This window comes from Macadamia integrifolia, chromosome 1 (genome assembly GCF_013358625.1).
Source record: "Macadamia integrifolia cultivar HAES 741 chromosome 1, SCU_Mint_v3, whole genome shotgun sequence".
Taxonomy (NCBI): domain Eukaryota; kingdom Viridiplantae; phylum Streptophyta; class Magnoliopsida; order Proteales; family Proteaceae; genus Macadamia; species Macadamia integrifolia.
In genome coordinates, this window is record NC_056557.1 from 35,917,905 (window position 1) to 35,945,027 (window position 27,123).

General features: G+C 39.4%; 2 protein-coding genes across 4 annotated transcripts; one reads left to right on the forward strand and one right to left on the reverse strand.

Annotated features, from left to right (window-relative positions):
- Positions 1 to 3,871: 3,871 nt before the first annotated feature.
- Positions 3,872 to 21,092, forward strand: LOC122085826 (general transcription and DNA repair factor IIH subunit TFB5). Of its 3 annotated transcripts, XM_042654427.1 has the most exons (4): positions 4,046 to 4,863; positions 19,226 to 19,620; positions 20,077 to 20,145; positions 20,735 to 21,092. In XM_042654427.1, exons 3-4 carry the CDS (start codon positions 20,111 to 20,113, stop codon positions 20,910 to 20,912), a joined length of 213 nt encoding a protein of 70 aa, XP_042510361.1. In that variant the 5' UTR covers positions 4,046 to 4,863; positions 19,226 to 19,620; positions 20,077 to 20,110; the 3' UTR covers positions 20,913 to 21,092. The 3 variants fall into 3 exon arrangements, with proteins under 3 accessions (XP_042510371.1, XP_042510361.1, XP_042510354.1); XM_042654437.1 differs by lacking the exons at positions 4,046 to 4,863; positions 19,226 to 19,620 and adding an exon at positions 3,872 to 4,017; XM_042654420.1 differs by lacking the exon at positions 19,226 to 19,620 and having other exon boundaries at positions 4,051 to 4,863.
- Positions 21,055 to 26,540, reverse strand: LOC122085818 (ABC transporter B family member 15-like). Its single transcript, XM_042654411.1, has 7 exons — positions 26,078 to 26,540; positions 25,919 to 25,973; positions 25,666 to 25,844; positions 25,120 to 25,577; positions 24,493 to 25,033; positions 23,549 to 24,412; positions 21,055 to 22,720 (listed from the first exon to the last, which is right to left on the reverse strand). Exons 1-7 carry the CDS (start codon positions 26,327 to 26,329, stop codon positions 21,332 to 21,334), a joined length of 3,738 nt encoding a protein of 1,245 aa, XP_042510345.1. The 5' UTR covers positions 26,330 to 26,540; the 3' UTR covers positions 21,055 to 21,331.
- Between the last annotated feature and the right edge of the window lie 583 nt (positions 26,541 to 27,123).

Below are 27,123 nucleotides of genomic sequence, written 5' to 3' on the forward strand. Positions count from 1 at the left end.
GCTTTGGGAACACCATATGTTCATTTAAAACTGCACAACTTGATTATAGTAGTGATATTAGTAATTTTTCACTCCACGACCCCACTTGTTATCCTCCACGGGACTTTGAAAAAGTACAGAAAATTAAAATTAAAACTGCATAGCTCATTTATAGAAGCATAGGGTGTTTGTAAGAGTTTTGTAAGTAAACCCTTCATAGTTCTAGCAAATTTTTTTTTTATTATTTTTTTGGTAATTATAGTGCTAGCGTTTCTCAATAAATAAACTTTAAGGTCATTCAAGTCACTTCGTGGATGAGATAGATGAAATTATATACAAGTATATTGTAATTACATTTTTTTTTAATTTGTAAAAAAATGTTAATTCATACAAGTAAAGCAAAAGTAAATTAATTATTTTGTATTTAACTAATAAAAAATAATTTATTTATGAGACATGTATAATAAGAATGTATGTATTATCTATTATTTTCTTAAACACGGTGGTTGAATCAACCAAGAATGTATGACGATTTATAAGTCATCATAGGTCTACAACCACAATGCCGTAGATTATTATTTTATTTTATTTTTTGTTAATGACAGGAATTCAGGCTTTCAGCCTGACTAGATCCATGAGTCCATATTGACCCCACAACTGCATGGACTGAGTCATACTGGGATTGAATGATAACCATTCAACTTTCACTAAAAGCAGTAAGGACTACTAAACACCCCATGTGAGTGGCCCAAGAAGGTAAAAGGAATCGAACTCAAAACCACATATTTTTTGAGGCAAAACTTCCTTGCCAATTCAATTATCTCCTTGGGGTTGTCGTAGTAGATGACTTATCTTGTAATGATTCCAAGTGCTTCCATTGGTTTTCATATATCTTTCACAATAAAGCTTGGAATAACCCCAAATGTCAAAGATCATTGGCAAGTGATAACCACTAGCAAGCCACCAGCGTTGACCTAGTGGTCCATCCATCATCTGTTGTGTTTATTGGAAAATCAGACTGGATATTGGAGCTTTCTTATCTCTTTGTACAATCTTTTCATGTTTTCTTATACTCCTAGATCCTCGAACTTTGTTGTTCATGTCTCAGCTCTCAATCAGAGAGGCACCGCTTAGCCTTCATTGGTCTCTTGGATTTGACATGACTCTTCTTCTTCTATGATGCACTTACCTTTGATCATGGATCCTATAGCTAGTTTATGATTATTCCTTCACTATCCCCTCCCTCACAAAATACGAAAAGATATTTATTTTTTAGTTCTAAATGAGAGAGAGAGAGAGTGTAGACCGAGCACACCAATGAGGAGAGACAAAACAGTTTCATATATGCGATGGCAAATAGGTCAGAAGAGATAGGTTATAGTGTACCTGATAAGAATGGCTCAAAGAACATTTTTCAAAATAAATTAAATAGGCCTACTACGAAAAATTAGAAGGCCTATTTTGTAGATCATTGCTACCAATAAATTAATCTCTTTCATATTAACCATTCAAATTGTGGGGACACCATGAGAGCAGTTTCAAGTAGGATTTGTAGGAAATGATTTTTATGGTTTACACAATCCAAAGAATTATGTATAGACGTGCATAATATTTATCATATTGGATGGGGATAAAATTTTATGAAAAGGTAATTCTTAAAAGTTCTTGATCACATGTCAAGTTTCAACTTAAAGAAAAATGGCCAAATGCAAAATCGAGTATAGAAAATCTAAGACTAATAAGAAGGTGCGTGCAAACTCAAACTATTGAGAGAATGCATAAAAATAGATGGAAAGATATATAATTTAACGCATGGCTATATTCGATAAGTGGCTACTCTCTGGTTTAGATATTTCTTGAATATCTAATGGTCATAATAATCACATCAACTTTTCACAGGGAACAACTAGGTGATCATCATATCCATAAACGCCATTATGCTGGTGTATCCAGAAAACTTTACGCCATAAGCTGTAATATAGTAACATATTAAGGTGAAAAGGTTCTATGAGAGCAAAAGGCAAATCTTGCGCTATCACCCTTTGTCTCTCCATCTCTCTCATTGTCAAATTAAATGACCTCTCAACCCTATTTACGAATTAGTTATTATGTCGTCCTTCATTGGTGTGCTCCCCTATGCTGGTTGCTAAGAGAACCCTATCCCCATACTAACATTGAGAGATCTGTTAATTAACCTAATTATTTATGGGGAAAAGAACTATATCGGTGAGCATAGCCTACGTTGAATGTTCCCATGAGTCCATCTCATTTCTCCCTTGTGAAAAGACATTTATGCCCCTTGTTTGGGGAGGAGAGAGAAAGACAAAAGGAATGCTACCGTAGGCCACACTCCTAAATAGAGAACCACTTCCTTTCTTTATATATCATCACTGTGTAGCACAATGTTGTATAAACTTTCATGGGTTTTGAACTTTAACTAGTACCGTTAATAATTTATTGACTTTCAAAATAAATCATGAGTTTCTAACGTAATAATCTCAAAAGATCGACAACGAGATTAGCATCAAATTGACTAAATAATTACTCTATAATTGACAACATTGTTAGGTATAGTAGGCCATCTTCTAAACGATTATCATGGTGCGCAAGAAAATATTTCATTAATGTCAATTATAAGATAGTGTTAGCTAGTTATAAACAAGTATATCAGTTGCAAAACTAACATGGCTCATAAAATATTATTAGTTAAAGAGATTACTTGTTTCATTATAAAAGAGAATCCTTTAAACAAGATAGATATTGAAGTTTCATAATTAATCATTTATTAATCTTGCAATAGGAGAGTAAAAAAACATAGTAAATAGTAGATTACCAGCAATAAAACAACAAAAAACCAGCTACCTATGGTCCTATATTGATAGGGAATATTCTGGTGACTGCTAATGCTTGATAACAGAAAATGGCATATGAAACAAATGAAAGATATTGAATTCGAGTTGCATGAGTGTGTCATGCTTGGTGATAGTGTGTTTTCACTATCATAAACCCATTTCCGCATGAACAAGAAAAACCCTTGCAACTATTTCATCCATTTGGTTCAGTTACATGAGAAGGTTATCTGAACAAATGGCATAGAGGCATAGATCAATAATAGGGTGTGATTGATTGGTTTCGTATATGGGAGGACAGTAAAGTCATTTCATGTGAAGAGGAGAGAGAGAGAGAGAGAGAGAGAGAGAGTGCTACTACTAGTGTACCCGACCCTACCCTAGCAGTTCAAAAAACCTCTTCCCCTTATTTTATTGGGAAAAAAAATTTCCACAATCCTGAAGTTGGGATTCCTGGGATTCCTTCTTACATCCTTTCACACAGTGAGCCATAATGTCCCTGCTAACACTCATTCTCCTTAGACAAAATCCAAATCACATATTCGTCGAGCACCCTTTTATTGGAATGATTTTTGACTCTGGTATTTGGGTTCTATTTTAGGTTAGAGAATAAGTAACCTAGAAGACAAGGTGCCTCTTCAACTTGACATAAAGAGAGGAGAGAAATAAGTCAAATGACCACCCCACTCCCATGAAAAATAGAAATTCTACCATTATTGACATTTCTACATATACTCTTATTGATCCCCGTGCTGCAGGGACCATGCAGCATTCTAGGGAACCCTTGACTTTTATTTTAAGAGAAGGGTTTGCCGGGATGTTGTGTGGCTTCTGCACTAACACAGGCTCAATGAGAGTTCGAGAAAAACATCCAATAGTGATGGGCAAGGTAGTCATTTCATCATCCTTGAAAGAAAACTGAGTACGGATTTGGCGAGTCGCGACACAGGTCCCCTTATAAATCTAATGGCTGTGGATCAAATCACTTCTTCAAATCCTATATTCCCCCAAATAGTCACTCGGCAAAGTAAACATTCGGATCTTACCCGATTGTACCCAATCCATTGGGATTTGGCTCGTCACCCTCTCCATCGTCTCACAACCTCGCGAAGAACGAAGTTGAAAAGTGGCAAATCACTAGCCCACACAAACAGAGCCATGGATTTCCATATATGATTCTATTAACTAGGTAGGGCTTTTTCTCTTTTTCTCCATGAATTTCTTCACCATGGAACTCAAATTCTGCTCGTTCTTGATCTTAGTAGAAGCCAAATCAGATGATTTCGCTTTGGCTAGGGTTTTTTTAGCTTGAAAAAATGAGGATTCTGAGTTTAGAGACGAGGCCGAAGATCGAAAATCCAATGAATGAAACCGAGGGGAAGGCTTGAGATAGGCCATGTTCAGGGTTGAAAAGCTAAAACAGGAATCTAATGGAGAGAATTAAGAAATTGAAGAGCTCTTCTAGGTTTTACTGAAACAGGAAGTGATGCACTGATGCCCTTGCACTCGCAGCTCTCCTCTAGCTTCTCTGGCGGTGTCTTAATTCAAAATTTGACCTTTTTAAAGGCAATCAGTACACAGATCTTCGCGAGGTTGAGGGACGATGGAGAGAAGACGAGCCAAATCTTGACGGGTCAGATAACTCAGATCCGGATATTTACTTGGTCGAATGATTGTGAAAAAGGGGTTTGATCCACAGCCGTTGGATTTATAAGGGGACATATGTCGTGCGAAGATAAGGGATTGGACAAGAATGGGTGGATGAAGGATTAGAGACGAACCAAATCCCAAGAACGCGCAGGCAGATACTTCTGTGCATCTCCTGTCGAAACCTCTGTAAAATTGAGAACTGTAGCTCCTGTTCTCTGTGTGCCTTTTTTGTTTTTTTTGTTTTTTTCATTGCTTTTACGAAGTTGTTTTGATGGAGTTTCACTGCGTAAGGTGCGATCGCGAATATCATCTCTAGTGAGATTGGCTGTGTAGTTTGAAGGATTTCTACTGCAAATTCTGTTCATATTGAAACTCAAGAATCGAGGTTAGATTCCTCAATCCCTCCTTAGTTACTGAAATTAATTGCTTAATTGTAAAGCTAGAACTGGTCTCTCTTTCTTCTCTTTCTATTTTCATCGTTCTATGAAGCCTCTTCCCTTGATAAATCCGACTTTCAACGTTCCAGACTTCGCTAAAACTACTGAATTCCGACATTACTGCCGATTCGGAACCCATCGTCAGATTAACTCCCCTCCTCTAGATGGCATCTCCCAATCGAGCCCACCACCTCGGGCGCTTGTTTGGATGAATGCCCCATTCCTATCTGCGACCTCTTGAGTTAGCAGTGGTCCTGTCTATACAATTTTTCGGCTTAGCTTTGCTGGTGATTAGTGGCTTAGATTGTTTCACAATGTAATTTGCTTTAGAAAAGACTTTTGGGAATTGGGGTGCATGCCTTTTGTGTCCCCTCACCCCTTTTGGCTTCGGAAAAATTATCTATTCAACCAAAGAGTGCTTCTGAGGTTAATTTTTTGTTTCCTCTATTTTGTTTTTTCTGATCATTATTCTGTTGAATCTTGAATGATCAGTCATGTGGGATCTCTGTCTTGAATGGTGCTTATGGTGCTGCTCTTAATGAAGTAAGATCAATATTTTTCTAAAGCAAAAAAATTATACGAATGTAGTTTTGTGCGTAAAAACCGTTCCTTGGACCCTGGCATTTGCTTCTTTAGTCTTACACTAATGAAATCTTCTTGTAAAATAAAGATAGAACATGTAATTTGTCCAGATTTTGGTCCCTCTCAAATGCAAATAAAGCTCCTCTATTGTGTAAGACAGTCGTCCTCATGATCATTAAGTGCACTGTTGGAACGGAAAGACTAGGAAAATCAAGCATCATTAGTTCAAAGACAGTACCTTCTAACATCCTTGCAGTTTTGTACAAGTCAAGGCTTGCAAAGAGCGACTGCAGACTAATGCATATTGTAAATTACAATGGAAAGTAGTTCTTCAACAAATAGAAAGCTGGGCCACCATTGATATTTTTTGTTAGGGCTAATTTATGAAATTTTTTGCATAAATTAAAGACCATGCTGTTTGAATCATGGCATTGATGTGGTATTGAATCTACTGCAAACTTAAATTATTTGAGATGGATATGGTACTCATTTGAACTATATAGATAGTTAGCTTCTTGTGAGTGTTTGGATCGTATGCTTGCTATATCAATAGACTCCATCCACCTTGATACCAAAGTGCTGGATTTAGAACCAGTCATCAACCACAAACACTAGAACTTAGGGTTTCCAATGCCTGAGATTTCCAAATCTGATATCTAAGGAATGAGTTAGAACTGACTAGAAGATTCATTCATTAATATCTGCCTCTATTGTGCGTATAGACTTCATGGATATAAATGTTAGCTTGGTAAGCCTTCAGCACTTGCTAAACTGATAGATTTTCAACTTCAGTCATTCAGTTGTTTGATTTAGGATTGAGAGCATTCTTTAATTTGTTTTGAGCAACAATATTTCTTTATCAATCTAGATTATGAAACAGGGTCAAGTACTTGTCTGTCAGTTTTTGACATGGATACATGGTGTCTGAAACAACAGCCTAATTATTTACATTGTGTATAGCAATTAGTTTTATCTTAGGTGTGACTAAATAATGTCTTCCTTTTGTTCTCCCCTACCCCAATTTTAAAGAAAAATAAAAATTGAATTTCCAACAGTCTTGTCGTGTATGTCAGCTTCTGAGACATTTTCTTATAGCCAGAAGGATGGAAAAGAGAGTAGTATGCTAGTTTGTGGGTTCTTGATAATTTTTTGGTAATCCCTGTATTTTGGTAGATTATTTCATCTCTTTTCTCTGTATTATGTCTAGAGGCTCCCCCCACCCTTCTCTCTCTTACCCACTTAACTTGATATCACTCTGCTGGTTTTCAATTTTTGCAGAAAATGTACTTTTATAGTTCTTTTGTTAATAGTGCAAAACTAATCATGAGCTAGGGAATTCCAGTGGGATATTAACTTGCAACAGGATCACAGGTATAAGAATGAGAACCAGATTAAGAGAAAATTGAGTAACTCAACCAAAATAAATTTGATATGCATAAAATCTGGTAGATTGCTCTAATTAGTCAACATAAAGGATGTGCAAAAGATCTAAATCTGGCGTACATATTTAGAGTTATGAAGCAAACCTACTAGAAGTAGGAAGCTAGAAAGCTGCAGAATCAATGGACAAATTCAGAGACCAAAGTAGAAGAATTAGAATAAGAACAGAAGAGAAGAAGAGAGAGAGCGAAGATCCTTCCTGTTAAAAGCAGATCAGAAGAAGAAGGAAGAAATCGGGTCTGGGAATCCAATCCCATATGCACTGCTTAACAATACCAAAACTCTTAGAAAAAACTCCATTTTCTTTACTCAAAACATCCTTAATTGATGCGGGAGCCTTGTGCACTGGGTTGCTCTTTTTTATTTATTTATTACATGTATAAGTATTTTCTAAATTTCCTAAATCAACTCGTAAAAGAACTCCGAATCGCTCTCACACGCTCATTAAAGTAAATAAAGTCAAACATAACTTTTAAAAGCTATTGAGTATTCTATTCTAACTCAAACACTTGACTAAAAGTACTCTTTCCATTTTTGAGTTTTTGAATCTCATTTCTGTTTTCAACTTCTTCAAATCTGAGTTTTTGAACCAAATTTATGCTAGGGATTTTTTGGAGTAAGGGATGGTGGTTCATGCATGTTTTCTTCTTTCTACCTTATTTTAGTGAATTAAAAAAGTATCGTAGATGCATCCTAAAAGTACTGTGGTTTTCTTTGCAGAGTCTAGGAAAGGTATTCTGCTGTGTATCTCCCAAAAAAAAAAAATTGGAGTAAAGGGGGGAGGGGGAAGAGGATGGTGATTCATTGTTTGTTATTTTTTTGCTTTTCTTTTTTTTTTGTGAACAAAGTTGGGGAAAATTCTCTGACTTTGTTGGCTTTGTTTTATATGTTTGGAGCTTGTACCCCCAAATGGGTTTCTTTGTTTTTGAGTTTGCGAACAGAAAGGCCAAGATAGTAAGCTTTTACAATTTTTTTTGCTTTCACTTGATGATTGATTTTTATAGTATGGAGTTTCCTGTTTTATTATTTCTTAAACCCTTCTAGTTATTGGGTCATCTTTCTTAATGTTTGTGGGCGTTGAAGAACATACTCAAAAGATGAGTTTGGAGTACTCTTTTTGAGAGAGATTCCTTATCCACTCTTCTGCCCTCAAAGCACACACTTAATCAGGAGGATCTAGCAGAACATAATCTTTTAGACAATTCCTTATAAAAACAATAATGCGTATGGATTGGGGTGTTTGCATTTGATACTGTGATTGTGAATGCTTCATGAGATAATAATGCTAAATAGGTTTTATGCTGTTGAATTTTTCTTTTAAACCTTTGATGGACCTTATTTTGAATTTTATGTTATGATATTGTGATTGTGAATGCTTCATGAGATAATCTGTACCCAGGTGCTCCATGAGTTTTAATGATTGCCCTTGGAGAAATCCAGGACATGATATAAGAACAATCAAAGCAGCTTGGGGCTAAGTGTGGAATTTCCTCACCTTGCACCCATCCCAAAGACAACCCATGTTTCGGTCAGGTTCAGGGAGCGCAGTCAAGTATAACCATTGCAGTAAAATTCAGCCCATCCAACCCCCCCCCCATTGAACTGTTTCCTTGATCTGCTAGTGAGGTTGTTGGGTACATATATGAATTAAGGATCAGAATATGAAGGGTAGAATTGTTACGAGACTAAGGGACATATTAGAAGAGAAGAAGCAGAGAATAAGAAAGAAGTTTCAGACGTAAACAGAATGCTATAGAAGAAGGGAGAATGGATAGACCCAAATTCAACTATCGACTTTCCTAAATAATTTAATGCATCCCCCTCACTAATTCCTACACCCTTTTTGTAGTCCGGAACTTTTAAATGCGTCATTTTACGACTGTTACTTTTTACCACATGAATTTTGTTTAGACTGATATCATTACATATCATTTTAGACTGGTATCAACTACTTTAATAATGTCCGAACAAATGATCAATTTATGCTATTTTTTTATTAGTGGAATTTCTGTAATTATTGATTATCTACAAAAAAACTTGTTTCAGAACAAGTTTTACCAAACGCCACAACTGTTGTTTTCCTGTTCTGAAGCCGTTTTTGAAACAGGTTCACCAAACACCATTTTTCTGTTTTAAAACGGAATTTTGACATAGAAACTAAAAAATCTGTTTTTGACACGAAACGTCATTTTTGGAACAGAATGACTACCAAACGCAGCCTAAGTATTAGACTTTCTAATTTGTAACCACTCTCGTCAACATTATAAGTAAAGCTAGGAGGGCTCCATAGCCTCCCATGATTTTTATGAAACAATATGATGCTGCTGCTCCTCTTCTGCTGAGAATTGTCTTGTGTTTGATCAAGACTGATGGGACTAGTGTCTGATCTGGTCGACGCTCTATAGTGAGAAGCTTGAGTGGTTCCTTCTATCTTTTAATCTTCTTCTTATATTGTTTTGCAACCACTCAAGGTCTGAGTTTGTTGCTTCAAACTGTCTCAGGTAACAGATCTGTTCTCTTAATTGTTTCAAAATTTTCGGATTTCTTATGGGCCAATCCATCACTTTCCCAGACCAACCAGCTACCTGATGGCTCCCATATTTTGGTCTAGTGTCACATCTATTGGAAGGGTGGTTCGATCCAAATGTCAAGTCAATCAGACCTGGGGATTGACTGTTATGAGAAATCTCCCTATTCTGCTGGATTCCAGTTTTAACCCAGTTTTCTGTCCAGAATTTTGAATCGGCTGAACTGAATGTCTATTATTTTTAGGCATTGTTTCCCTATTGATTCAGTCTCATTCATTGACGAAATAAGTTCTCAAATCCCTGTTTCCATTCAGTTAAAGAAATCCTTAAATACTGAGATTGATTGGCTTGATTTTTGTTATCTATTTCAGTTTTGTTATTGGTCTGTTGTTGAGAACCTTGGTGTTTTGATTGGGTGTTCTTTGAGAGTATCCTGCAGTTTTGGGACTAGGTTGACTTGTCTATTCTAGTTCTACATTAGGAGGACGTAGTATAAGTGACATATCAGGTAAAAGAAAGTCTAAAAAGGCCTTATAATCGAAAGACTTCCTCAGATACTTTTCCTAGGGGTGATAGTTCCAGTCAACAATAGTCTTCTCCCTAGGTGAAGTCATTCAACAAGCTTTAGACTAGTGGTTCATCTATGGTATATTTATGACCTAACCAGTCATATTCTCTGCTTCAACTTGATTCTGATAGACCTCCGGTGATGCCAAAGGCTGCCATTCGGTGTTTTACGTGCACTGTAGATGAGAGGGCTTTGACGTACGTACATTTGCTTCAGGATTGAGAACACCTTATCGAGCTTCCAACCATTATTGACCCACTTTAATTTAGAAGAACTAAACTCTTGACAATAAGCACCATCAGATAAGGAGGAAATTGAAGATTCAACGAAAACATCATCTCCACATTCAATGATAATTTCGTTGGTCTTTGATAACATCTCCACCAGGAAAACAAACTCTGGTATTGAGAATGTAGGGTTCTACGGCTAAGTTGGGCTCTGAAACCAAATTAGTGCAATCTCAGGTTCGAAACTCTGCTTTGGAATCTTGTGGGCCCATCCAAATGGCAAATAATCCAAGTTACTGGTTGAGTAGCAGTTATGTAGTTTATTGTAAGTTCAAAGGTTAACAAAAGAAAGGGAACCCAAGTTGACAGAAGTGGATGTATAAGTAGAGGGGGTAAGTAAAAAATTAAGATAAAATAAGGACAAACTTAAACTAAGGAAATAAGGGGAGGGAAAATAAGTAATTAGACCAAAAGAGTGTTATGTCATGGAAGGAAAAGGGGGGGGGGTGTTATCTTCAACCTCCTGATCTGAACCTGTGGCATGGAGGACTGGATTGAGGAGGAGTTCTTCCTCTGGAGTTCTGATCAACTTGGGATCTTAGATAAATATTCGGAAGGACAATCCCTATTGGATGCAATAGATGTCAATCCAATCAACCAACTACTTATGCAGATAATAATGACTGAATCCAATCAAGTGGTAATATAGAAGCAATACCCAACTAGACAACTAGGTACCAATTCTTCAATAGGATCAATCTATATTAACATCAGTAGGTTACAGCATTCAAACCAGCAAAAGAACTAACAGCATCACCCAGCAAGGTGTTTTGACACTTAGGACTCCACAACCTATTACAGTACCTTGGAATGAAGTCTGACCACAAAGAAATAACCAATGCAAATTCTGGTCTATTGCAGGATGCTGTACTGTTATTTTAGTCTTACATTATTATGGATTGAACCTCTGGATTGTGGAATTCGTTACTTAGCCTTACATTATTTTCGCCTTATATTATTTTGGGTTGACGGTAGTTCCAGCACCCAAAACCAAGGCTTTAGAGACTAAATTTCCTCTTGTTGAGAGGGTATGACAGTTGACAGAATGAATGTCCAACATGGAGCAGCGTATGGACTTACTTCACAAACTGGGGGATAGCAGCATTCCACAGTCAATCATGCCCCTTGAACCTTCCATCGAAGATTATAATCCAGCCCACTTTGATTGTGATACAAACCCAGGGCAGTTCAACAATATGCATAAGGTGATGCTGGAATTGAAGGAGTTCAATGGATGACATGGGGGTAGGTCTGGCTCTGAGCACATCCCTTGGGTGGGGTCCGACCAAGGTCTGTCCACCTGTCTGGTTGGCTGCAAAGGTGCCTTCATCATTGACCTACAATAGTTCTATGATTGGGTGTGTGCACTCGATGATTTCTTCAATTGGTTCTACCTATCAGAAGTACGGAAATTGAAGTTGCCTGCTCCAATTTAGTGGGACCAGCAAGGGAATGGTGGCCAGAAGTTGATGCATCACGAGAACCCACTATGTGGGAGGACATGAAAGAGTTAAAAGGAGAAGTACATGCTTCAAACCTCTTGGCGAAGACTCCATGATCAGCCTTAACACCCTTCGGCAAGGGTCTTTGTCAGTTGAGTACATGGATAAATTTGATGATCTTACTTCTCGTTCGGGATTAGATGAGGAAGATGACCAACTGATTTATCACTTCAGATTGGGGTTATGACCTGATGTCTAAGATAAGATTGGAGTGACCAGCATCACTAGCTTCAATGACTGTTTTGACTTGAGGCTGAAGATCTGACCAATATCCATCCTGAGGTTCAATACACAATCCAGAGATATGGAAATTTTTTTTCCAACAAATCAACCTGGGTTTCCTACTCGACGGACAAGGGTAATGTGCCTATGTCCAATAAAGGAGAGATCAAGTGCTACCGTTGTAAGGGTTACTGGCATTTTGCTAAGTTTGGCCCACATTGTCACACCAGCAATTCCGTCATTGCAGCCATCGAAGCCAACCTGGAACTCCACATTTGTGATCCCGTAGGATATGACACGGTCGAAAATGCATTTATTGATGGAAAGAGCAATGGTGTTGACATGAAGAGGGTGGAAATGAAGACGATATGGACACATTTGGCATTTATGTCCTATGTTAGGTCCACTACAGTTGAGGTGAATGTGAACAACAAAGAAGAAGAACCCAAGGAGCTTGAGTTTGAAGTGGTGAAGGTAGATGACACAACAGAAGAACCTATGGACACAACAGTCAAGTATGCGTCTGATTCGGAGGTTTAGTAGATTATGTCTTCCGCCCCAGTTCTTTGAGAGGAAACCATGTCTAGAGGACTATATCCCTAGTTATCATAAAGTGCCAGAGTACTTGTTTGGGCTGAAATTTGATGCCCATTACACATAGTTGGTCCTGCAACTTTTTTTTGTTTTTTTTTGTTTTTGTTTATTATTATATATATATATATATATATATGATGGGGTGAGTTGATGTAGGTCGATGGGGAAAGCTTGTCCAAATATTGTTCCCAACGATCCAGTATTTGTGGGCTCATATGCTGATTTATTTAGGCCATATATCAAGCCTATATTCTGAAATATTTTAAGCTCATTAAGCCTGCATATTTGGCCCATGTTGTGTCTGTAATTAAGGCTATATTCAAGTCCGCATTCTGTCCATATATCAGGATATCGTCCAACTGCTCTACAAAGGTTATTCCGTCATATTTGGTGGGGCCTATAAGGCCTTGCAAGGAGATAATTCTGGAATAAGTTTCTGATGGAGGAGGCCTGCTGCAATCTTTTGATTTATTTAGTTTCTGTTTCAGTTACATGAGATTAATGAGGTTTCAGTTACAGATTTTATTTTCTAATCTTGAGATAATTAGCTTGTTTCAGTTATTTCTTTCTTTATTTACTTGACTTAATGTACAAGGCAGCCCACATCATGCGTGGGACTCTCTCTTAGTATCTTTCCATTCTTGTGGCAATTGTTTTAGTTTTATAAGAGAAGTGGGGCTGGACAAGGGGATGATTTGATTGATCAAAAGGATTGGTTGTTTACCATGTTGCTGTGTGAGGCAGTGTGAGGTGAGAGATCATGAGGTAAGAGGCCTAGTCAGTGAGAGATTACCCCACTTCTGCTTAGATAGAACAGAAGCCTTGCCAGAACTAGAAAATGTACAAGGGTGCCAATTTTCAGTTCTTAAGGTAGAATAGATTACTTGTTGATCAGAAAATATCCTATAAAGTGCTTTATCCTCTTTTTAAAAAAAAAAAAAAATGATTCATTTATTTTCCATCTAATGACTTAGTTTTCCTAATAGCTTTGTTTTTTCTGCTTTCTGAAGATCTTTTGATCTCGCTTTTGCTGATTCTCTCCCCCCCCTTGTGTGTGTGTGTGTGCGTCTGTCTGTCTCTCTCCCCCTCTTGTTCCTATTGATTCAGTTAGGTCTGAAATTAGTGTAAAACTATGTCACAAAATTTCTGTTGAGTTTAGCGCTAGGCGCTAATCCTAAACAGCGACAGGGCCGATAGGGACATTTATGTCCTATCGGCCCCATATCTCTGTGATTAGGTTTTTCTTCTTTATGGGGGTATTTTTGTATTTTTCTTCAACACCATTTAATATAAGTTTTGAGGCATAACCTGCGATAAAACTATTCTGGTCTGATTGCAGGTCACTCCTCTCTTTTGGGAGTCTCTTTCGATTGCATCTCTTTTCTTCTCTTCTTTCCTCTATTTCTTTGTTTTGATTACAGGTTTCTGGGATTGTAACATAGTATCAGAGCCTCTGTGATCAAGCCTAGGGTTTATACATTCCTCTCTGTTGACTTCATTCTTCCGCTAACCTCTCTGGTGTGCAGTCGCCTACTACTACGTTTACTATGGCTTAAATCACATGAGTGTTAGATAATGTCCCTTTGCTCATTTTATTAATTGACAATTGAAGAATGATTTTTGACAGAGTTTTCTATGCCTCATCGATTTTTGCCCTATGGTATGTAACCCTAAACCCTACAGGTGATTGTCTGTTTGGTGATGACTATAGAGAGATCAGGTCTTAATAATATGGCTCTGTAACAGAATCCCCCATTCTATGGTACTATATAGATTTGCATATAGGTGATTGTTTGTTTGCCTCTACATCAGCAATCCTTTTTTTTTTTTTTTTTTGTTCTTCATGGCTGAGACCAAAACTACCACTGCTACATCTTCCTCGGACAATGTCAATGTCAAAATTACCTCTATCAAGCTCAAGGGAAGTTCAAATTACCTACTTTGGGCTCAGTCTGTGAAGGTTTATCTTATGGCTAAGGATAAACTTCAGTATACTACTTCTGAACCTCCTCCATCATCTGACAAGGGTTATAATGAATGGATGAAGGAGAATGCCTTGATTTTAATTTGGTTGTGGAATAATATGGATCCAGATGTTGCTACAAATGTCATGTTTCACTCTATTGCAAAGGGAGTATGTAATGACTTGAATGAAACATATTCTCAGGAAAAGAACATGACTCGTATTTATGATATTTATAAGAAGCTGTTCCAGTTTTGCCAGTTTGACAGATCTCTTCTAGAGTACTATAGTTCTTTCAGGGGAATGGTTGAAGAACTCAATGTTTTCTAGCCCTTGACCACAGTCATTGACAAATTGAAGGCTCAGCGCAATAAGTTTTTTGTTTCCAAATTTTTGGCTGGGTTGAATATTGATTTGAAGCAGTGAAGGGCCATCTACTTGCAGGAGATAACATTCCTACTTTAAAAGACACGTGGTCGCGGTCGTGGGTCGGCTGGTCGAGGTTCTAGTGGACAGCCTATTTGATCGTGCATCTCGCCATTTCACTTACTGTGGGAAATCCAACCATACTATTGAGACTTGCTGGGCAAAGCATGGCAAGCCAGAGTGGGCCTCCCAGTTAGCCAATCATGCAGTGTCAGATGATGGTACTGACATAGTGTCTTCCACTAATACTAAGCCAATAACTTCCTCAGGAGATTCGTCTAATAGTCTCTGCGATGACATCAATCAGTTGCTCCGACGCTTGCACACTCTCGAGGCATCCTCTAATACATCCAATGGTGGGTCTACATATGCTGCCACTGTAGCTCAAGCAGGTACCTCAGTCCTTCTTACCACTACTTCTACTCCCTAGATCATTGATTCAGGTACTTCTGCCCATATGACTGGTAAGTCATCACTTTTTAAAACCCTTTCTTCTAGTACCAATTCTACATCTGTTATTCTTGCCAACGGTGCTTCCACATCGGTTCTAGGCCATGGTGTTATCTCACCTACATCCTCACTAAATTTCTCTTTTGTGTTACATCTACCACAATTTCCTTTAAGTCTTCTCTCTGTGAGCCAGTTAACTAGTTCATTAAATTGCTCAGTAACCTTCTTTCCCTCTTACTGTGTTTTTTAGAATCTTCACACGAGAAAGACGATTAGTGGAGGGCATGAAAAAGATGGTTTATATTATCTCAACTGTGGCTCTCCTGCTTTTTCTACTACTGCTACTGCTACTGCTGCTGCTACTGCTACTGCTGTTGGGGATGTGATTCCTTTCCAATGGACTGTTGTTTAGGACATTTGTCTTTGTCTAGGTTGATACTTTTATTTCCTAGTTTTAAGTTTGTACTTAGGTTCAAATGTGAGGCCTGTGAGTTGGGAAAACATCATCGTGTGTCCTTCCCATCTCTCTCTGTGTCTCATAGTCCCTCTTTATTTTCTTTAGTCCATTCTGATGTATGGGGTCCTTGCAGAGTTAGTAATAGATTTGGTTTTTTCTATTTTATGACCTTTGTGGATGATCATTCTCGTCTTACATGGTTGTACATGTTAAAGGACAGATCTGAATTTTTATGTGTTCTAGAAATTTTATAATGAAATAAAAACTCAGTTTAGCATTTTAATTAAGATTTTTCGATCTGTTAATGCTTTAAAATATGCCCAAAATGATATTTCTATTTTTTTTGCCAATTGTAGAATGATACACTAAACTATTTGTGCCTATACCCCACAACAAAATGGGGTAGTAGAGTGCAAGAACCGGCATCTCCTCGAGGTAGCTCGAGTTATTATGATACATATGCATGTTTCTAAACATTTTTTGTGTGATGGGGTTTTAACTGCATGTCACTTGATTAATCGCATGCCTTCTTCAGTTCTCTTAGATAGGTCTCATTTTTCTATTATGTTTCTTTCCTTGCCGAGTTTTCCTGTTCCTCCCTGTGTCTTTGGGTGTGCGTGTTTTGTCCATAATTTGCATGCACAAGTAGATAAATTATCTCCTTAGTCTACTAAGTACATTTTTTGGGTTATTCACGTACTCAGAAAGGGTACAAGTGCTATGACCCTTATTACTCACAGTTTGTTAGTGCCGATGTGACTTTTTTTGAAGGCACATCATTTTTTCCTCCTCAAGTGTCTCAGTCTGGTATGGAGTGGACTTCTTCATCTCCTCCACCCATTCCTTCTCTCATTCCCTTTCCTGATGTTCCTAGTGCTAGTGACTCACCTCCTCTACAAGTTTATCAGCGCAAGAAGAAGGTTGGACAGCTGAGTGTAGATACCAATACTCCAGATGATTCACTTCTTCTATTGCCGCCTTCCTCTGGTGAAGCTCCTCCTCCTTCTTTGCCTGATGACTTACCAATTACTCGAAGGAAAGGTATACGCTCTTGCACTCAACAATCTATGGTTGTGTATTCTATTAATAACTTTGTTTCTTTGTCTCATTTTCCCTCGACCATCTATGGTCTTGCCCTGTCACTTTCTACTAACCCTATTCCCCACACCCATAATGATGCCTTACGTATCCTTGGATGGAAAACTAGCATGGATATGGAAATGGATGCTTTCTTGAGTCGTGGTACCTGGAGTCCGATAGATTTACCTCTTGATAAGGATTTGGTGAAGTGTCGTTGGGTGTACACTGTTAAGTATCACTCTAATGGCTCTGTTGAGCTGTTGAAAGCCTGTCTGGTTGCTAAGGGGTATACTCAGACATATGGGGTTGATTATTTTGAGACCTTCTCCCCGGTTGCTAGATTGAACTCTGTTCGTCCACTTATTTCTCTTACTGTCAACTTTGATTGACTTTTATTTCAGTTGGACATCAAGAATGCCTTCTTATATGGTGACTTACAGGAAGAGGTGTATATGGAGCAACCTCCTGGTAATGTTGCTTAGGGGGAGAATAAAGGTTGTGTGTGTCGCTTATACAAGGCTATATATGGACTTCAACAGTCCCCTCAGACATGGTTTGACAAGTTCAGTACTACCATAGTAACTTGTGGATTTTCTCAATGTTATTCTGATCATTTTGTCTTTGTTCGTCACAGAGGTGATAAACTGGTGGTATTGGTAGTTTATGTTGATATATTATTCTTACTGGTAACGATGAGGCAGAAATTTATGAAGTGAAGGCTTATCTACAACAACACTTCAGACCAAGGACTTGGGCCAACTTCACTATTTTTTTGGGATTGAAGTGATCCGATGCAAGAAAGGGATTAGTCTGTTTCAAAGGAAATATGTGTTGGACCTTTTATTTGACACTGGTATGCTTACATCCAGACCTGTTGATATCCCTATGGATCCTCACCAAAAGTTTGGGGTTAATGATGGCGAACCTCTCCAGGATGTGCATCAGTACAGAAGTTTGATTGGCAAGCTCATTTATCTTACTGTGACTCGTCCTGACATCTCCTATGCTGTTGGAGTCCTTAGTCAATTCATGCAGTCTCCTCAGAAAGCACATTGGGATTCGGTTGTTTGTGTTCTTCGCTACCTAAAGAGTGCTCCTAGAAAAAGGTTGACCTATCGTCCTAATAGGCATATGGAACTAGTTGGCTATTCTGACGCTGATTGGGCAGGCTCTGCTAGTGATCGTAGGTCCACTACGGGTTATTGCACGTTTGTTGGAGGTAATCTGGTTACATGGTGTAGTAAGAAGCAGACTACCATTGCCCGGTCTAGTGCAGAAGCAGAATACAGAGCTATTGCTCATACCACTGCTGAGGCTACGGTCTTTAATCTTGGAGGTGGGGTTTTCAGTAACCAAGCCTATGAAGATGTATTGTGACAACTAAGCTGCGATGTATATTGCTAGCAATCCAATCTTTCACGAGAGGACTAAGCACATCGAGGTGGACTGCCACTTCGTTCGTGATGCTGTTCTGAAAAAGCTGATTGAGATCCCGTTTGTTCCTTCATCAGATCAGTTGGCTGACATGTTCACTAAGTCTTTGTTTGCTCCTAGTTTTTGTAATGGTTGTACCAAGCTGAGCATGGGTGATGTGTGTGCTCCAGCTTGAGGGGGAGTGTTGAGTTTAGCACTAGGCGTTAATCCTAAATAGCGATAGGGCCGATAGGGGCATTTATGTCTTATCGGCTCCATATCCCTGTGATTAGGTTTTTCTTCTTTATGGGGGTATTTTTGTACTTTTCTTCAGCACCATTTAATATAAGTTTTGAGGCATAACCTGCGATAAAACTATTCTGATCTGATCGCAGGTTACTCCTCTCTTTTGGGAGTCTCTTTCGATTGCACCTCTTTTCTTCTCTTCTTTCTTCTATTTCTCTGTTTTGATTACAGGTTTCTGAGATTGTAACAATTTCCTTCATGATTGAATGAAAGGTCTAGCTTCTTATAGGTTATATTTGGTGTTTTAAAGCATAATTGCAGCCCTAGGAAACTCCAGATTTTTTACTTCCCAATTTTATTGTTAGCAATATTGTAGTTTCAAGCAGTTTTTTTCAGTTTCAACTTCCTATCAGTGTCAAGAATAGACAAGGACTTTTAGGGGCATAATAATGAAACATTCAATGGCATTTCTTCAACGAGGACATTGTCGAGTGGGATATAAGAGGAGGAGTTTGTTGGAACAGCGGATGACCCTAGGGCAATTTTCTGCAGGTCCAGATTTGGTTGACCTCTGGTGGAAACAACTGATTCTCTACCTGAGACAGCTAGTGCGCTATGGGGTTGAAAATGCCACACCAAACCTAGAAGAAAAGGGGGCATATTTCATTACTTTGGTCTTTTCAGGTTAAAAACCAAGGTGGAAAGTTCCTCAAGTGTTGATATGTTTCATTCTGATCTAATGTTATTAAGGTAGGTCACTGTTGTGATGGAAATGGCATTAGGTTGATGGTGGTGATGCTAGGTGGTTGTCTCAAGGTGGTGGACTTTGAAGGAAAAAAAATTAACTCTTGGCCTTTTGGTAATCTATCATATGATTACTCTTCGAACAAAACATTTGCTGGCTGCGGAGGAGCTCTTTGTTGTTATCCAGTATTTTGTGCTGCGTTGTGAGTAAGAGCTAGAAGTTTATTTATTGCGCTTATAGATGATCTCATATGACTTTTTTGTATTCTATGGTGTAAACTGTCATATTCCAGCATATCATGTAGAAAATTAATCACCTTTAGATGATATCCTGTATGTATGATGACATTAGTGTTCAATCTTTTGGATTTCATTTTGTTTGATGCCTCTGAATTGTAACTGTGAGCAACTTATATTTGGTTGTAGGCTCACTTCGAGAATTAATCTTGAAGAGCTCTCTTGGGTGTTGGACTTGAACTATAATTTGCTTAACCCATTGCAGTGATGAACATGATTTGAATTTGATACAATATCTATTGACATATTTGTCTGGGTTCCATTCAATTCTCTGGCTTTATTATCATTGTGGCTGTGGATTATTGTTAGAACTCTTTCATGGGTGCACACTTCTCATTACTTGGTATATGTTCCTGATGCAGTGCAAAGTGTTCAGGTTAAGATTGCTTGTATACAATGGTCAATGCAACCAAGGGCCTCTTCATCACATGGTAAATAAGATTGACATAAAACCTTATCTTTTGATTTCATTTGGTTTGACCTCTTTCTTTTTTTCTGTTGGGTGGGAGGGTTAAATATAGTTTTGTCAATTTCCTCCTCCCCCTTTTGCGTATTTCAGTTGAAATATATCAAGGTCATCACATTCTGATCATGGATTTAGGGCCTGATCTCTTTAGACAGTGGGCAGTATAGTTGTCCATTAACCAGGAACACTCATTCTGGGGCATCTCTGGGATGCCTCAAACTCTTTTTATTTGCACCAGCTAAATGGTCGTAAGGACCTTAACCATCAAGATAGCTGCTGTTTTTGTGTAGCCATAACTATATGTGCAGCACTACAGCTATTGGGAAGCTAGTTCACCCTATGGATCAAGTTCCCCCCCCCCCCCCCCCCCCCCGGGTTATTGCCCGTGAGACATTGCCTGTTGAAGATATTCCAATAATAATTGAGTGTCATTTCTGGGAGGTGCTTCATGGTTTAGCACTTATCCTGTTTAAGAGTGAATTTATTCGTGTTACTGTTTTCCTTAACTCTCTTAATTTCTACTGATGGATTAAATTGTTTTCCATTTCTTTCAGTGACATACCCATGGCGCAGTTCATCATTAATATGAATTCTTCACTTCCCGCTTCGCAGAAGTTCATAATACATGTGCTTGATAGCACCCACTTGTTTGTGCAACCCCATGTGGCTGAAATGATTCGGTCTGCCATTGTAGATTTCAGAGATCAGAATTCTTATGAGAAGCCTGCCTAAGCCATGATCCTTGGGTGCCGATTTTGTTTGATTCTCGTTCTTATCCAGTTTCAACATACATATGATGCCATAGGAGGCATTTAAGCATATATGAACTCTCTAACTATTCCAGTTTATACGTAATTCTACTTCCAGATGATTATGATCCGTGAAGAAAAATATGCTATGGTTCTGTTTTAATTTTCCTTAATTCTACAAGGGTAGGATTGGACAAATGTGTTTCTAGCAGTGGCCTGTTTCATAGCCAAGGAACAGTAATGAATCAGCTCATGACTTGGGATTTCTTGTTGCTTCTTCTACTTCAATTAGCTGACGCTGGTAGCACATCTAAGTGGTTCCCGAGTGCAGCATTGCGCAGAACGTTGTTGAGGATTTTAGAATCTGCCTCTGCTCTTAGTGTTTTTTTGCTTTCTAATCTCTTAAGTTAGTGTTGGTGGCGAGCGTTGGAGGCTGATAAGGGAATGGTAAGCCCCGGCAGGTCCCTTGGCCAAAAGGGCCGAATGAGTTCCTTTCTCCACCACCTTCCCCTTCTCCAACACAGCAATGAGATTGCAGTTCTGAATAGTGCTAAGGCGATGTGCTACCACCACACTTGTCCTCCCAACCATCAGCCTCTCCAATGCCTCCTGCACCATTTTCTCCGATTGGCTATCCAGCGCGCTCGTCGCCTCATCCAACAACAGCACTGCCGGATTCTTCAGTATCGCTCTTGCTATTGCTATCCTTTGTTTTTGCCCTCCCGACAGCTGCACCCCTCTATCCCCACACCATGTCTCGTACCCATCCTTTAGAGACGCTATGAAATCGTGAGCATTCGCCGCCTTTGCCGCTTCTATGATCTCTGCTTCGTCTACTTTCTCAGTAGCTTCAGCTCTACCGTACACTATGTTCTCCCTGATCGTCCCAGCGAACAATGTTGGCTCTTGGCTCACCAACGCGATGTGCTTCCTCAAGGACCTCACATGATACGACTTTATGTCTCTTCCATCAATTCTCACCGTTCCTTTCAATGGGTCGTAGAATCTCTCGATTAAGCCGATGATGGTCGATTTCCCTGACCCGCTTTGACCCACAAGAGCTGTTGACTTTCCAGATTCGATGTTTAGAGAGAATCCCCTAAAGATTATGGCATCAGGTCTTGCTGGGTAGGCGAAGTCAACATTCTGAATCTCTATGCGACCGGTTATTGAGTTCTGGGGCTTGTGACCATCAGTGTTGTCTGGCTCGATACGGGTGACCCGGTCGAGCACTGAGAAAACCGATCCAACTGCATCGGCACCTTTGGCCAGATCGGTGGTCATGGCTCCAGCATCGGCTATGACACGACCAGTGCTGATCAAGATCATGAAGGTTTGAAAGAGGGCCTTGGAGGTGATGTAGCCATGGGAAATGAGTCTTCCTCCGTACCAGAAGTCTAGGGCCCAAGTGCAGATCATGAGAGACTGGGAGGCGGCCAAACCGATACCAGCAAACCAGGATTGGCGAATACTCTCCCTTCGTGGTATTTCTTGGGCCTGGTCCAGCATGTTAAGGATCCGGGTTTGAGAGGAGAAGGCGGTAACGGTACGAAGATTGGAGACGGCTTCGGCGGCGAGCTTGCTACTCTCGTCCTGTGCTTTAATAGCCTTGCTAGACATGCTCTTGAGTAAGACTCGGCGGGTGTAGAAGCAAAGGATGATCAAGGGTTGGACCGCGATCATAACGATTGCAAGCCTCCATGCAATAACGAGGCCCATTGTGCAAGCTGTGGTTACGGCTGAGAAGGTTTGCACAAGGAGAGCCATTCGATCCCCTACCAACGATCTCACCTGAAAAAGAAGCTTTATTATTAACACTCAAATTGAAGAAGTCATGGGTCTCACAAACATAAAACTAAACAACAGCACCACCAATATTTAACTACTAACTTGAAAGCGATCAACCATATATATAATGATGATTAGGGGTGTCAATCTCAAGCCCGCACTAGTTAAATTGATTGGGCTCAACCATTTAAAGATCGACCCAGCTTGCATCAATTATTGAACATGTTGGGCTTAGGTCCAGTCCATTTATAAACAAGTAATACACAGTGCAACAGGGTAAACTTTGACAGCCCATTTACAAGTCCGACTTGCCTAACAAGTTTAACCCGATTGTTTATATGTATATTTTGATTATTTTTTGATAGAATAGATAGATATTTTTTTATCAATTATTGAATGTAATTAATTTTAATATCTTTCCTAAATTATTGATGATATCATAAAATATAAAATATATTAAAGTATCTTAAATCTAAGACAATTAAAGACTATATAAGGCTCATTTAAAGTTCAAAATCTGATCCAACCCTACACAAGATTGACTGAGACTGATTCATTTCTTAAATTGATAAATCACGGTCCAAAAGTATAGGGCCGATTGAGACCAACCGACCGATTGACACCCTGTGATGATAATGACATAGAGAAGCCCATTAAAATAATTTTCTATTCCATTATATTTAAAGAAGCCTAAGTCATGGATGACATTAGCTATATATATCTAAAGTTGTTAAAGGTGTCATGGACGAAAGCTACGGCCTTATCTACAAATCCATCATGCATAACGAAAAATCAAAAGAGAGAGAGAGAGAGAGAGAGAGAGAGGCATACCACGTTGGCATCTTTGGCGAGCCTGGAACAAACAGCCCCCGTAGAGTTCTCATCCTGATCGAACCACCCGATTTCAAAAGTGAGTATCTTAGACAACATTCTCTCCCTCACCCTCTTCGTCAAATGTTCACCCATGGCTGCGAAGTTGTAGTGCTGTATTATGTTAATCACTAATGAGAAAACCGCCAGTGATACGAAGAACAAGGAATATGTCCTTGTTTTCGACTTTAGCTCACTGTGATCAGTCAAGAAGTACACCGATACCATACTCCCCATCACGAACGCGTACACTGGCTGCACTGCTCCGAACAACGTCGCTCCAACACATCCTAGGATCGCTTGCTTCCATTCCGGAAGATTCAGGATCAACAGCCTCCGAAACGATGGTAGAGGCAAGGTTTTTTTCTCCTCCGCCAGCGCAGCACCACTATCATCTTTGTTCTCTGACCTAGCTGAGCACGACCTACTCAGGTTGGATGATAAGGAATACGATGATGTTGTGGTGGTGACCATGGTGGTGTCTTCTGTCTTCTTCTCTGTCTGTTGGAGTCGGATGAATGACGAGTATAACCCATTCTCGTCCTGGATCAGCTCTTCGTGTGACCCAGTCTCCATCACATGTCCGTTATTCACTACAGCGATCACGTCCGCATTGCGGATTGTGGAGAGTCTGTGAGCTACCACGATCGTCGTACGCCCCACTGCGGCCATGTCTAGTGCTTCTTGAACGGTCCGTTCTGACTCTGAGTCCAAAGCACTCGTTGCTTCATCTAAGAGAAGGATTCGAGGTGCTTTGATTATGGCTCTTGCAATCGCTATCCTCTGTTTCTGTCCTCCCGACATCTGAACACCCCTCTCACCTACCTGTATTTCAAAAGTGAATTTGTTATTACAAAACTACCATATCACAACACGAAAAGAGAAGATTAAAGTCACCAACCAACCTGGGTATCATATCCTTGTGGCAATTGAGATATGAAATTATGAGCATTAGCAGCTTTGGAGGCTGCAACAACCTCGTCAAGTGTGGCATCTTCTTTTCCAAAGAGTATGTTCTCTTTAATGGAGGTTGCGAAGAGAGCTGGTTCTTGGCTAACTAAACCCATCTGGGACCGCAACCATTTGAGCTGAAGCTTATCAATGGCCACTCCATCTAGTAAAATCTCACCATTAAGTGGGTCATAAAATCTTTCCAATAAAGCTATAATAGTTGATTTTCCTGACCCACTTCCTCCAACTAAGGCCACTGTTTTTCCGGCTGGTACTTTAAGGCTAAAGTTTGGGAGGACTATGTTATCGGCTCTTGACGGGTACGCAAACTCCACGTTCTTGAATTCAACGTCCCCTGAAACACTCTCCAGAATTTCACCTTCCATGTTTCCTGAATCAATTTTCGGTACCCTCTTAACAACCTCCATTATACGTTCTCCGGCCGAAGAAGCTTCAGAGAAATACTTCAGGTTCGACAGACCGGAGCCTAGTGCCCTGCTCAAGAAACCAAAACAGAATTTTTATTTTCTGTCAATCAACAGAATTGAAGTTAAGAAAGTGAGAGAGTTTGAGAGATTTACAGGCCACCAACAGCAATGGAAGCTCCGACCGCGAATATAGTCCCTCCTTTTCCACCATGATACATGACTAATCTGCTTCCATACCAAGACATGAAAGCCCAAATCGCGAAGACAACGCCATTGCTCCCAATAGCCAAACCTTTCGCCAAGCCCTGTTTAAGGCCTAATTTAATAGACCCTTGAAGAGCTGCAGAGAACTCTTCCATTGTCTTTCTTTCTCCAACAAATGAGTAAACCGTCCTGATAGATGAGATCGCCTGCTCAGCTATAGTGCCAGCCTTGTTGTACTCTTCTCTGGTTTTCCTTGCTAAACCCATTAATGTCCTTCCATATATCATTCCTGGGATGAGTAGGAGTACCACAAATGGGAATGCTACGAGTGCCAGCCTCCACATTAGCAGAAATCCTACCACGTAGCTCCCTAAGAACATTGAAGTGTTCATCAAGAAATTTGGCACCTGTTACAGATCAAACAATCAGATTATTTTCTCTGTTAGTTTTCTGTTCTTCCAGTAGAGTAGTGAAAGAAAAAAAAAAAAAAAAAACCTTTTCACCAATAACGTCCTGGATCACGAGACTATCGTTGGAGACACTTGTAATCACTTCAGCTGTGCTTGAAACTTGCATATCAAAGTAACCCACTTCTTGCCTCAAAACCGCTTCTAGATACGTGGCTCTCATCCTCGAGGCTTGTCTTTCCCCTGTCCTTGTCCAGCAATAACCCTCTGCAAATCCAAACTCCATTAAAGCGAGTTCAAATTTTTTATCCACGATAGATCCTCAAGAAGACGATACTTACCCAGGAAGGAGACTAAGAAAGACCCACATGCCAAGTAGAGTAGGTTAATCGCATTCTGTGATCAGAAAACAAAACCTTACTCAGAAACAGAGCAGCTGTGAATTATCGATGTAGAAGAAGAAAAAAGAAAGGAATTTTTTTTTTTTCTGTTTCAGCTACCTTGTTGATGTTGTGAACAAAAACATGAGAATTGGTGGTGGAGGAAGAACCAAAATTGTTCAAGATCTTGCTAGTAATTAACAACATGACTGGGGTCATGATTCCATCACCAACAGCACCAAGAAATCCCAGAACCATCAACAACACATCTATACGGTCTGCATGCATGAAAATAGTGATGATGGATGAGGTTGAAAAGCTCTTCTTCTTCTTCTTCTTATTAGAAGTCCCAGGTTTGTCTTTGTCAACCATTTCACCCTCTTCAGGGAGCACAAACAGAATTCAGTAGTACTTGACTCACAAACCCACAAACAAACAATTAAACCAACACCAGATTTCTCCTGAATCTCCCTCTCTCGACTCCAAATGATGGGAAGAGTAAGGACACCTCCTCTGTATTTATATGAATTCTTGTCTTTTTTTTTTCTTGTCCGGCAAGTTTGAAGGAGGGAAGAGATTGTGGGTTGCTCGATTATGGTAATATTGGTGAAGGGGAAGAAAATACCCATATCTTACATTTGGACGATTTGGACCTTAGTGCCCAGAAGTTTCAAAGAAAGATTTGGAATTGGAATTGGAATTGTAATAAGGTTTGGGTGGAAGGGTAGTTTGGTAATGGAGATTAGATACAATGAACATGTGCAGGGTAAATTAGGTAAATAAATAATTAATTAGATATCTGGAGTTGACAATTAATCTTTTTCTCGTAGTAATCGTCACTAGTAACAGTCTTTTTTTTCCCGTAATCGTCACTAGTGACGTATTAACTCCACCTGCGCGGCTTTCATTCGTCTCGCTCTGCCCTGCTGCTTCTGAGAAGAAGAGTCGAAGACTTGGATAAAAAGCAAGAGTCAGGTCCGGGTCCCGGGTCCAGGGTTCCGGGTCCGGGGGAACGTAGTACTATAAATCCTCTGTTTTCTCATTCATGTTTTTTCTTGTTTTGCTACCTGCAGAACGCGACACGTGGACAACTTTAAGACCAAAGCACCCGATATAATAATCCTCACCCAATCTTGACCGTTGGTCTCCTTATTGTCCACGTGTCG